Below are 12,911 nucleotides of genomic sequence, written 5' to 3'. Positions count from 1 at the left end.
CCATTTTTCGGTCACTGCGAAGCGGGTTTCGATCAAGTCGCTTCTTTACTTTTCGAACCATTTCTGCTGATATTGCTGTTTTCTTCCGTCCACTTCCTTGACGTTCGGGCTACGATACCTGTATCACGGTAACGAGCCATGGTACGAGATAAAAAGATTTAAATGCTGGAGTGCTCTAACGATAGCCACTTGTGGTTTTCCAGCCAAAAATAAAGAAATCACACTATCACGCCTAAATTCCATCATGAATAACCTTTTTTCTGGAAAATTCTCGCCAAAATGCTTTTGCACGCTTGTAAACAATATAATGAGCTGTCCCTGGAATAATTTTAACAGCTGTCGGACGAGTGGCTTAGAAAAGACAGCCGTCTGAAGTTGGTTGCAGTTTTTTCATCAAAAACACAAACACAAGAGCTAAAGAGTTGCTTCGCTTGGCCGAAAGTGGTTAACTGCCGAATTTGGTTTTCTCCGTATCCGATGAGAAAACATTCGTTGTCCACCAGTTTGTAAACAAACAAAATGATCGTGTTTACTTGCTAAAGAGGTCAGCTGAAAATGTGCACCTTAGGTTGGCCACCAGAACTCAAGCGCCGCCCATGATGGTGTGGGCCACCATAACAGCCGATGGTCGCTCTCCGCTCGTATTAATCGACCGTGACATCAGAATAAATGCCGAATATGATCGCGAAAATATTCTAGAGGGTTTATTCAAGCTTTGGGCACGCAAACATTTTGGCCGCAAACCTTGGACATTCCAACAGGACTCAACACCATCGCACTCAGTAAGTACCACACAAGAATGTTTATAAAATAGCCTCCAAAATCTCCGGATACCAATCCGTTGGACTGTTGTGTTTGGAGTATTTTGGAAAGCAAGGTTGTCTAGCAAGCGCTTCGCCACAATACCGCAGAGCAACATTCGGACAGCGCGTGACGGTTTCACTGGTCGTTTGAAAGCCATAATTCGTGGCAAAAGTGATCAATTCGAACAAATCTAAACTTATTCTAAAATTTGATGCTATTTCCGACATTTTTTGTTTTCATTCAATAAAAATTAAAAAAAAATGTAAAAATTATGACGTTTGACTTTGTTGCAGTTTTTTTATCTCACCCTGTATATGAATTCCTGGCGTTTAGGTAAGAGTTAGAGCTTTGATGTCTTCTACGACATAAAGTAGAATTTTATGACAAATACTTCTGTAGAATATTTTGATTTGCTGCGATCCCGTTTAAAGGGAGTTTTTAACCATATTTTAAAAAAAAAGGATAAGATAATCCTCCGGTTTTTATCTTCAATATTCCCAAAGGGACTTTATGCCTAAAATCAAAGGATTTCAGGAAATCTTGATGCAAAAATTTCAAAATATGTGAAAATGGGGGGATATTATGCCTTCTATTTAGGCTACCTTGCGATGCAAACTTTTAAACACTGATACACGTGTCTTATATTTTTAGCTCAATTTTCAAAATCTGCTGTTTTTTTTTTCCTGTAGTTATTGAAAAAAGTGAATTTTGTCCCGATGATTCCCGATGTGTGTAATCTCATTCTGGTACTTTTTTCACAATAGATCAAATAGATCAATAAATTTAATAAAAATATATATAAAGCGAACAGTGTTGACGATTTTCTACAAACTGGACATCTCTTAATATTTATATTGAAAATAGGTCCACTCATTCCGGTACCTAAATTTTACAAAAATGTTATGTTAATATTTCTAATACTCATTTTTTCTATTTCATTTCAATACTAATTTCATTTTCTTGTTCTTTTATTGCAGGTATTGTTGTATGTCTGGCTAAATTTCGGTTTGTATGAATATTTAATAATATTTGGAAATGAATTTCCATAAAACAAAGATTTAAAACGGCAGATGATGAAAACAAAATATTTTAACAAATTAACTAAATTGTTAAAGTAGCCACTCTAAGGGCCCCAATAAACATATTTGCCCTAAGCGAGCGAATGAGAAATGAATCAAACGCCTTGTTTTTTTTTAAGGTGGTCTTTGCCACAAATCTGACCTATATTTTTGTGGCTGTTAACCGCAAGAGCCAACAACAACAGCAGTACCCAAATGTAGGCCATAATAGATAACCTGTTGAGGAGAAAAAACAAACGAAACCGAAAAAGAAAAAACGAAATATAAACAAAGAAAATTAACCAAACATCTGTTTGAATCGTTTTGCTCAGTTCCGTTCGTAACGCCAAAAATATATAAACAAAACATAAAAATTTATGAAAGAATTGAAAATAAAACGTGCATTTTTTAAATGAACACGAGTTGCATTTTTTTCTCAATTTTGTTAATGGCCATTATTTAATTTCTTTCGAATATATTTTGTAATATAAACAAACAAATGAGGAAATTCTGACTTTTCTTCTCTCGAAAGTATTTATGCGGTAATTAAGAAGTAATAAAAAAAATCTCGGGGTGTTTTAATTGTGTAATTTTAGGCTATTTCAGCAATATTGGCTATAACGTAATGTGCCATTTCCAGCCTAACTAGTAAAAGTTGAGGGGAAAATGGAGGCTCAATTTATGACAATTATATGTAATTGGGTTGTGCATGACATAAAAATATTTTATTCTAGCAATCCTATAGGTCTTAAATTTGTTTGGTAGAACATTGTCTATATCGATCTCCATTTCCTTTTCCTAAAGTCAACTGTACCTCCTATATTCGGTATTTTTATAATATTAGCCACATATCTCAACGGAAACCGAGGATTTAGAACTTGTAATAGATTCTAACTCCTATTGCGTAACATAAAGGTCCACGTTTTCGAATTGCAGCCATATTCCGGATGTTCAAAATTTTGACTATTTATGCCACATTTTCTAGCGGATTTGTTTTATATTCTGTACTAGTAAGTGCCCGCTACTTCGTCAGCGAAAAGTCCACCTTAACATTTTAGATTTGGTCCTACAGTTCGTTTTAGCCCTTCAATAGTACTCAAAATACTCGGTCCGACAATCATTTTTAATCAAAACTTCATAAATCGTACTAAATTTTCAAACTTTCAAAGTTTTATATGCTTTTCAAAATTTTCCTTTTTTGGAAAAATTAATAGGAATAATTTACCTTTTACACCATTTAGAAGTTCATCGAGGAGGATATTAAAAAAAAAAACATTGAACAATGAACCCACATCAAATTTTCCTGTCCAAAACTATTTTAACGTCTCTATATGCACAGGGTGAGATCAAAAAAAAACTGCAACAAAGTCAAACGCCATAATTTCTATTTTTTTTTTTTTTTTTATTTTAAATTTTTTTGAATGAAAGCAAAAAATGTCAGAAATCTCATCAAATTTTAGAATATGTTTAGATTTGTATTACCTTTTGGCCCATTCCCGGCGAAGCGCTTGCTTGAGGTGATCGACACTATGGTATTTTTTAGTGCCAACCTTGCTTTCCAAAATACTCCAGACACAATAGTCCAAAGGATTGGTATCCGGAGATTTTGGTGGCCATTGTGCGCTGGAAATGAAGCGAGGAACCTCATTTTATAACTATTCTTGGGTGCTGAGTGCGATGGTGCTGAGTCCTGTTGGAATGTCCAAAGTCTGCGGCTAAAATGTTTGCGTGCCCAAGACTTTAATACACCCTCCACAATATTTTCGCGATAATATTCGGTATTTATTCTGATGCCACGGTCGCTTAATACGAGCGGAGAGCGACCATCAGCTGTTATGGCGGCCCACACCATCACCATGGCCGGCGATTTAGTTCTGGTGGCCAACCGAAGGTGCACATTTTCAGCTGATCTCTTTGGTAAACACGGTCATTTTGTTTGTTTACAAATTCGGCAGTTCACCACTCTCAGCCAAGCGAAGCAACTCCTTAGCTCTTTTGAGTCTATTTTCTTTCGGTTGCGGCGGTGTAAGTTCTTGCACCTTTTGGAATTTCAATGGCTTTACCCCGAGCTCATTTTTCAATATTTGGCGAATGGAATATTGTGATATGTTAAGCTTACGAACCATTTATCGGCCAATGCGACGCGGGTTTCGATCAAGTCGCTTCTTTACTTATCGAACCATTTCTGCTGATGTTGCTGTTTTTTCCACTCCCTTGACGTCGGGCTACGCTACCAGCAACACGGTAACGAGCGATGGTACGAGACACAAAAGACATTTAAATGCTGGAGTGCTCTAACGATCGCCACTTGTGGTTTTCCAGCCAAATATAAAGAAATCACACTATCACGCTTGAATTCCATCACGAATAATTTTTTTTCTGGAAAATTGTCACCAAAATGCTTTTATACGCTTGTAAACAATATAATGAGTTGTCACTGGAATAATTTTAACAGCTGTCAGACGAGTGGCTTAGAAATGACAGCAGTCTGAAGATGGGTGCAGTTTTTTCATCCCACCCTGTATTTTAATGCACAGACTGAGAAAGGATAGTCCGATTTTACTTTAACTTTGCAAATCCTAATATTTGCATTAGTGCTAGGTAAGGTGCGAAAATGGACAATATCGGTTTACTCCATCACGTACCTCCCCCACAAAGGGTCAAAATTTTGAATAACCAAATCGATCGTAAAATCCGAAATAAACATCCGTTACTCTACATATTTCACACATTTCATTAGTTTTACTAACAGAAGATCTGGTGTGAAGATGGGATATATCGGTCCACTTCTTCCGGTACCTCCCCACAAAGGGTCAAAATTATGAACGTCCACGAAGCTCATAAAACGCGAAATTAACATTCAATCCTATCCTGACTTAGTACATCTCAATATTTCCATCAGCACAAGATCTGTTATAAAGATGGTATGAATCGAACCATTTCTTCTGGTACCTCCCACACTTTGGGTTCAAGATTTCGAAACACAAAACGCCAAAAGAAAGCGAAATAATCCAACCATCTTCAAATTTCACAAATCCAAATATTTTTGCAAACGCAAGATCTGTTGTGAAGATGATATATACCTGCCAACCCCTTCTTGTACCTCAGCCACAAATGGTGACAATGTTCAATACTTTTATCTGTCATAACTTGCGAAACAAGTCAGCGATCCTTTACAACTTGCTATATCTAAATATTTCTCTCAGCCAGAAGCCTAGGATGGATACGGATTTTATTCTTTCGCATAAATCTGGATATAAATGTTCGATACTCTTGTAATTTTGCTCTACCATCAACATTTCAAAAAGTATGCATATATCTCAAATCCAGCAAAGTGGGGATCCCAAATATATTGGAACCCGCCTTCTCGTACCTCTTCCCCCTTATTAAATATGATTTTCTCCCAACTTCGCACATTCCAATATGTTTACCAACACTAGCTAGCACAAGATAGACCTTCCATTATCTCCACCAATTTTGGTAGTCGTAACTACCTACAAATTAGCCTGCTAGTATATCATTTTTTAATATAACCCGAAATTTGGCCACTAAAGTGGACAAATAAATGAAGGAAAAACTCACAACCGTCGACTCTTCAGTTAGTCTAATTCAGACTTCGTTCACACCTTCTAATTCAGACTACCTTCAACTCGTGTAATGTATACTCTCTTCAGTTCCTTTAATCCAGACTCCCTTTGTAAGGTTTTAGAAAATTTCAAGCTACTAGTAGTAACGCAAAAGGAGTTTTTTACATTACCTTTTAGTCGCATGTTCCGTCTATATGGATGGCTCCCATGATTTTTTCTGGGATGTGTCATGTCCAAATGCATTTCGTCTGTCATATGTTTTCTTGTCATCCAATCCATGAATCATGGCGAGGAAATATCTTAAGTGGCAACCAAAAAAATAAACATCATATTTCTGGAATTCTGGAAATAAAAGATAGTGTAGATTACGCAACCTTTTACTGATATGGCAAATTCAAAGCAATAAATATATTTTTTATAAATATCATAAACAAATCAAATTTCAAATCAGATTAAGATTTTTTTTTTCGATTTAGATTCATTTTCTGTAGCTACTAAATTCGACCAAACCACTTTTTTATCGACAAGCCAGCCAACCAACCAGCCTACTTCGTTGCATTCGACTCATCTGCAGTTGTTTTTCTAACGCCGCCCTCTTTAACTCTCTTCTGATAAACGACAGACTAAATAAAGACGGGGCTTGTAAAACGACAACTACTGTTTGACAAGCTGCCGGCTGGTTCCTGATCTTTCCAACAAACAAATACATTGCAACTTTTTATTGCTTCTTATCAATTGATAAGAAAAAAAAATACCTCTTGCTAAGCATTAGCAAATATATCTCAAACCCGGTTTCCTTTTTTTATTTTGAGTCTCTTGCTTTAAATTAAAAATTTAATGAATGCTGATGGCTGGAGTTAACGGAAAAACGAACATCTCCAAGGATGATGTTGTTGTGTGCAGCGTCAGAGACACTTAAATGATGTCCTGTCTTCAAGGCTTTTAAACTAGATCAGTTGCAATTATGTGGCTTAATCGACATCTTCGAGTATCGCACTGAGTATGCCGACCGGTATGAGGCTTACCAATCTGTTTGAACGGTTTTTTTCATAGATTTATTAATTAATGTGAAAATTGTTGCTGTGACACGAGAATAACGACAAGATATATTAAATGTAATTTATATTCCCCTATGGGCGTCAAGAACAAAAATTGAAAAAATTACAAACAATGATAAAAGCAGTCAGTAGGCCGGGCCGAACTTTATTGAAAATTTTCAAAAAAAAAAAAAAAAAAAAAAAAAAACATTTACAAATTCTGCTAAAATCTTAAAAATACCGTATAGCCGTTATACTAGGGTCTATACGAAGACGTGGACCTGCACAGACAACATTTGTCATAAGCCATTACAATATTCAAATACGAAACTTGAAAAAAAAAACAAGTAAAAAAGAATACCCTCCACCATTTGGAACGAATTAGAAAATTTTCAAAAAAAATTAAATCCAATAAAAATTCTTTTAAATTCTTTAAAATATCTAATATAGGAAGGTGCCGATATATGGGGGGATATACGATATTGTGGACCTATAAACACAAATCTATGTCTGCGTGTAAAGTACTCACAAGGAACTCCTTGTATGGATTTTCAGATAATTCCATTGGAAAAAGTGGCTAAAATCATCAAAATACCGGATATAGGGGAGTACCATTATATGGGGGCTATACGATATTGTGGACCTATATAGATAATTCTCTGCCGAGGTATAAAGTACCCACAAGGAACTCCTTGTGTGGATTTTCAGACAATTACGTTGAAAAATGTGGGTAAAATCGTCAAAATACCGAAAATCGGGGGTACCGTTATATGGGGGATGTACGATATCGTGGACCTGTGTAGACAATTCTCTCTCAGGGGGTAAATTACTCGCAAGGAACTACTTGTGTGGATTTTAAGACAATTCCATTGAAAAATGTGGCTAAAATCATCAAAATGCCGAATACCGGGGGGTACCGTTATATGTGGGCTATACGATATTGTGGACCTATATAGATAATTCTCTGCCGAGGTATAAAGTACCCACAAGGAACTACTTGTGTGGATTTTCAGACAATTCCATTGAAAAATGTGGCTAACATTATCAAAATACCGATGATATCGATATCGTGGACCGATATAGCCCATCTTCGAACTTGACCTGCCTGCAGACAAAAGAGTGATCTGTGCAAAATTTTAGCTTCCTATCTTAATTCGTTTAGACTGTAGCGTGATTACAACAGACGGACAGACGGACGGACAGGGCTAAATCGTCTTAGAATTTTACGCTGATCAAGAATATATATACTTTGTTGGGTCTAAAATGATTATTTCGATGAGTTACAAACGGAATGACGAACTTAATATACCCTCCATACCTTTTTTGGTGGAGGGTATAAAAAAACGGTGAATAATGTGGCGAAAATTATGAAAATGCCGAATATAGGGAGGTACCGTTATATCGGGGCTCTACGAAGACGTGGGCCTGCATACGCATTTTTTTTTTTTTGTCACAGGCTATAGTACCTATTAGGAACTTTAAACGCGAAATTTCAAACAATTTCGGTGAATATTATATAACAAACTCTTAGTACTTTGATCAAGAAGCTTGCATCAAAACCCAATACCATAAGACATATAAATATGTCCGTATAATGGCTAAGAAATGATAAACGTTCCACTTTTTTCTGTCACAGGCTGTAATGCCCATTACGAACTCTAAATACGAAATTTGAAACAATGTCGATGTCGCTAAAATCCTCAAAATATCGAAAATCGAGGGATACCTTTGAATGTGGGCTATGAAAAAACGTCAACCAACTTCAGAATGCTGTCATCTTCAAGCCACTCCTCTGACAGCCTTTAAAATTATTCCAGTGACAGCTCATTATATTGTTTACAAGCATACAAAAGCATTTGTGTGAGAATTTTCCAGAAAAAAAAAAGTTATTCGTGATTTCCTTATATTTGGCTGGAAAACCACAAGTGGCTATCGTTAGAGCACTCCAGCATTTCAATGTGAATAAATCGATTGTGTCTCGTACCATCGCTCGTTACCGTGATGCTGGTAGCGTAGCCCGACGTCAAGGTAGTGTACGGAAGAAAACAGCAACATCAGCAGAAATGATTCGAAAAGTAAAGAAGCGACTTGATCGAAACCCGCGTCACAGTGTCCGAAAAATGGCTTGTGAATTGAACATATCGCAATATTCCATTCGACAAATATTGAAAAATTAGCTCGGGTTAAAGCCATTGAAATTTCAAAAAGTGCAAGAACTTACACCGCAACAGAAAGAAAATAGACTCAAAAGAGCTAAAGAATTGCTTCGCTTGTCCGCCAGTGATGAACTGCCGAATTTGGTTTTCTCCGTTGAAAAAACATTCATTGTCCAACAGTTTGTAAACAAACAAAATGATTGTGTTTACTTCCCAAAGAGGTCAGCTGAAAATGTGCACCTTCGGTTGACCACCAGAATTCAAGCGCCGGCCATGATGATTGTGTGAGCCGCCATAACACCTCTATTTATCGACTGTGGCATCAGAATAAATGGCGAATATAATCGCGAAAATATTCTGGAGGGTGTATTAAAGCTTTGGGTACGCAAAGCACGCTCCACCCAAGAATGTTTACAGAATTAGGTTCATCGCTTCATTTCCAGTGCACAATGGCCACCAAGAGAGAATTCCATTGAATAAATGTAGCTAAAATCATGAACCTACCGAATATCGGGAGGTACCGTTATATGGGTGATATACACTCAGAAGGAACTCCTTTTGTGGACTTTCAGACATTTTCATTAAAAATTTGGCTAAAATCATCAAAATACCGAATATCGGAGATACCATCGTATCGGGGCTGTACGATATCATAGACCTATGTAAACAGTTCTCTTCCAGAGGGCAAAGTACTCAGAAAGAACTCTTTGTGTTGATATTCAGACAATTTCATTGAAAAAAGTGGCTACAGTAATCCAAATACCGAATATCGGGGGGTACCGTTGTATGGGGGCTATACGATATCGCGGACCTATATAAACAATTTTCTTCCAGGGGGTAAAGTACTCAGAAAAAACTCCTTGTGTGGATTTTCAGACAATTCCATTGGAAAATGTTGCTAAAATCATCAAAATACCGAATAACGGGGGGTACCGTTGTATCGGGGCTATGCGATATCGTGGATCTATATAAACAATTCTCTTCCATAGGGCGAATTCCTTGTGTGGATCTTCGGAAAATGCCATTGAAAAATTTGGCTGCAACAATCCAAATACCGAATATCGGGGGGTACCGCTGTATGGGGATATACGATATTGTGGACCTATATAGAGAATTCTCTTTTCGGGGCCAAAGTACTCAGAAGGAAATTCTTTCCCATTACCAAAAAAAAAAAAAAATAAATGAATAAAAAAGTATTATACATTTATCTAATCTTACCTTAACTAATACTGTTCTCAACTAATCTCACGCATTTTTTCACTCATTCTTCTCTTTCCCCAGGGTCGACATACAAAAACTGGTCAATTGGCTGCCATAAAAGTGATGGATGTCACCGAAGATGAAGAAGAAGAAATCAAATTAGAAATAAACGTCTTAAAGAAATACTCAAATCATCGGAACATAGCTACATATTATGGTGCTTTCATCAAGAAATCGCCGCCGGGCAAAGATGACCAACTGTGGCTGGTCATGGAATACTGTGGTGCTGGTTCAGTTACCGATCTAGTTAAGTCAACAAAAGGACAAAGTCTCAAAGAAGAATGGATTGCATACATATGTCGCGAGATTCTGCGCGGTCTGGCCTATCTGCACTCGAACAAGGTTATACATCGTGATATCAAGGGTCAGAATGTCCTGCTCACCGATAATGCCGAAGTGAAACTGGTCGATTTCGGTGTGTCGGCACAGTTGGATCGTACAATAGGCCGGAGGAACACATTCATTGGTACACCCTATTGGATGGCGCCCGAGGTAATAGCGTGCGATGAAAATCCCGAGGCCACCTATGACAATCGTTCCGATTTGTGGTCACTGGGTATAACGGCACTGGAAATGGCCGAATCACAGCCGCCACTGTGTGATCTACATCCAATGCGTGCTCTCTTCTTGATACCACGTAACTCTCCGCCACGCTTGAAATCGAATCGAAAGTGGTCCAAGAAATTTCAAAGTTTTATAGATACAGTGTTAGGTAAGTGGGCGGTGAATCAATCCCCATCCACAAATTAAAAATAACATATTTTTCTTCTTCTTTTCCCGCAGTGAAAGATTATCATCAGCGGCCTTATACCGAACAATTGCTTAAGCATGCTTTTATCAAGGATCAACCGACAGATCGTCAAGTGCGCATACAACTGAAGGACCACATCGATCGCTGTAAAAAACGCAAACAAGAAAAGGAACGCGAAGACTACCGCTACTCGGGCTCGGACAATGACGATGATGATACACAGATTGCTGGTGAACCAAGTTCAATTATCCAAGCACCGGGTGATACATTGCGTCGCAATTTCCAACAGATTCAGGAGGGTCGAATTGCTGCCGAACAACAGCAGCAGCAGCAACAAATGGCCGCAGTGGCAGCAGCTCAAGCGGCAGCTGCCCAGGCACAAGCTGCACAACAGCAGCAACAACAACAGCAACAGGCACAAGCTCAACAGCCGCAGGCGAATCGGAATCAGAAACCACCATCGGTAAGAAAAGTGGAAAGAGAACAGATGTGATTGGGAGAGAATTGAATGGAAGAGGAGCGGCACATTTTGAATTTCTACAAAAACAGTCTTCCTCAAAGGGTCTACAGAGACTCTCTTCAAAACTTTTACTAGAATTAGAAAACAACATGGACGCAGTGAAAAGCAAACGATTGTTAATGTTCCTATCGATGGGCGACCTTTGTATGCCATCATTACATATTTCCGATCATTTAACTTTTTGCTCCTAAGAGATATAAATAGACAATACGACAAAAAAGTTTTTTCATGAACTTGTTCATGAATACTCCTCCTGCCTCTAAAAAAGAGCATTTTGGCTGTCTATCCATGTTATGCGTATAAAGAATTTCTTTCGACCGACTATAAGGTTGACTCATCTTTAAAGTCCACACCTTATTCGTCCTCTTCTATAAAGATCTTTCGTCTATAATTTGCTCGTCTTTACGTATTTACTTCGATTCCTCTATACAGTCTCTATGCTGCACCTCAGAACAGACGTACTTCGACTCGTCTGTACAGGTCCTCTTCTGCTTGTCTTTAAAAATGTCTTCCTGCTGCCAACACTTTAGTCTCTACAGACTCCTTTCAGCTCGTCTCCTCAGACTACCTTCAGCTCGTCTAGTCCGACTGCCTTCAGCTCATCTCATCCGGTTGCCTTCAACTCGTCTAGTCCAACTCGCCTATTTAGACTGACTTCAGCTATTCTAGTCCGACTGCCTTTACCTCGTTTATTTAGATTGTCTTCAGATCGTCTAATTAGAACTCGTCTTTAAAGACTCCCTCCAACTCGTCTTTAAAGACTCCCTCCAACTCGTCTTTAAAGACTCCCTCCAAATCGTCTTTAAAGACTCCCTCCAAATCGTCTTTAAAGACTCCCTCCAAATCGTCTTTAAAGACTCACTCCAACTCGTCTCTAAAGACTCCCTCCAACTCGTCTATAGAGACTCCCTCCAACTCGTCTATAGAGACTCCCTCCAACTCGTCTATAGAGACTCCCTTCAACTCGTCTATAGAGACTCCCTCCAACTCGTCTATAGAGACTCCCTCCAACTCGTCTATAGAGACTCCCTCCAACTCGTCTATAGAGACTCCCTCCAACTCGTCTATAAAGACTCCCTCCAACTCGTCTATAAAGACTCCCTCCAACTCGTCTATAAAGACTCCCTCCAACTCGTCTAAAGAGACTCCCTCTAACTCGTCTATAGTCTCTCTGTTATTTGTCCTTCAACCCTTATCCAACTCGGCTATAAATATTCCCTCCTCCAACTCGTCTACAAAGTCTTTCTTCAGCTCGTTTATACAGACTTCCTTCCACTCGTCTTTAAAGACTCCCTCGAACTCGTCTATAGGGACTCCCCCAACTCGTCTATAGGGACTCCCCCAACTCGTCTATAGGGACTCCCCCAACTCGTCTATAGTCTCTTTGTTATTTGTCCCTTATTCAACTCGGCTATAAATATTTCCTCCTCAAACTCATCTACAAAGGCTTTCTTCAGCTCGTCTTTCAGATCATCTATTCAGACGCCTCTCATGTCGTCTATTCAGACGCCTTTCAGGTCGTCTATTCAGATGCATTTCATGTCGTCTATTCGGACGCCCTTTAGCTGGTTTATTCAGACGCCATTCAGCCCGAGAATAAAATTTCTTCACCTCGTCTGTAAGACAAAAGTCTTTTATGTCGTCTACGAACAATCCTTTCTGGTTAGCTATGAAGACTCCTTTCATCTTGTGTATTAAGACTCCCTTCTGCTTGTCTATTAAGACCTTTTTCAGATCA

General features: G+C 38.4%; 1 protein-coding gene across 8 annotated transcripts in view; it reads left to right on the top strand.

Annotated features, from left to right (window-relative positions):
* The window catches only part of LOC131800417 (serine/threonine-protein kinase mig-15-like), a 151,191-nt gene that overhangs the window by 90,836 nt on the left and 47,444 nt on the right, over window positions 1-12,911 (top strand). For all 8 annotated transcript variants that reach the window (XM_059131896.1, XM_059131897.1, XM_059131899.1 and 5 more), the window contains exons 4-5: window positions 9,924-10,614; window positions 10,686-11,116. In XM_059131896.1, the coding sequence (XP_058987879.1) occupies window positions 9,924-10,614; window positions 10,686-11,116 (1,122 nt within the window). The remainder of the gene's footprint in view (window positions 1-9,923; window positions 10,615-10,685; window positions 11,117-12,911) is intronic.

This window comes from Musca domestica, unplaced genomic scaffold (genome assembly GCF_030504385.1).
Source record: "Musca domestica strain aabys unplaced genomic scaffold, Musca_domestica.polishedcontigs.V.1.1 9, whole genome shotgun sequence".
Classification (NCBI taxonomy): domain Eukaryota; kingdom Metazoa; phylum Arthropoda; class Insecta; order Diptera; family Muscidae; genus Musca; species Musca domestica.
The sequence above is the reverse complement of the archived record's forward strand: the minus strand, read 5'-3'. Positions and strand labels throughout refer to the sequence as shown.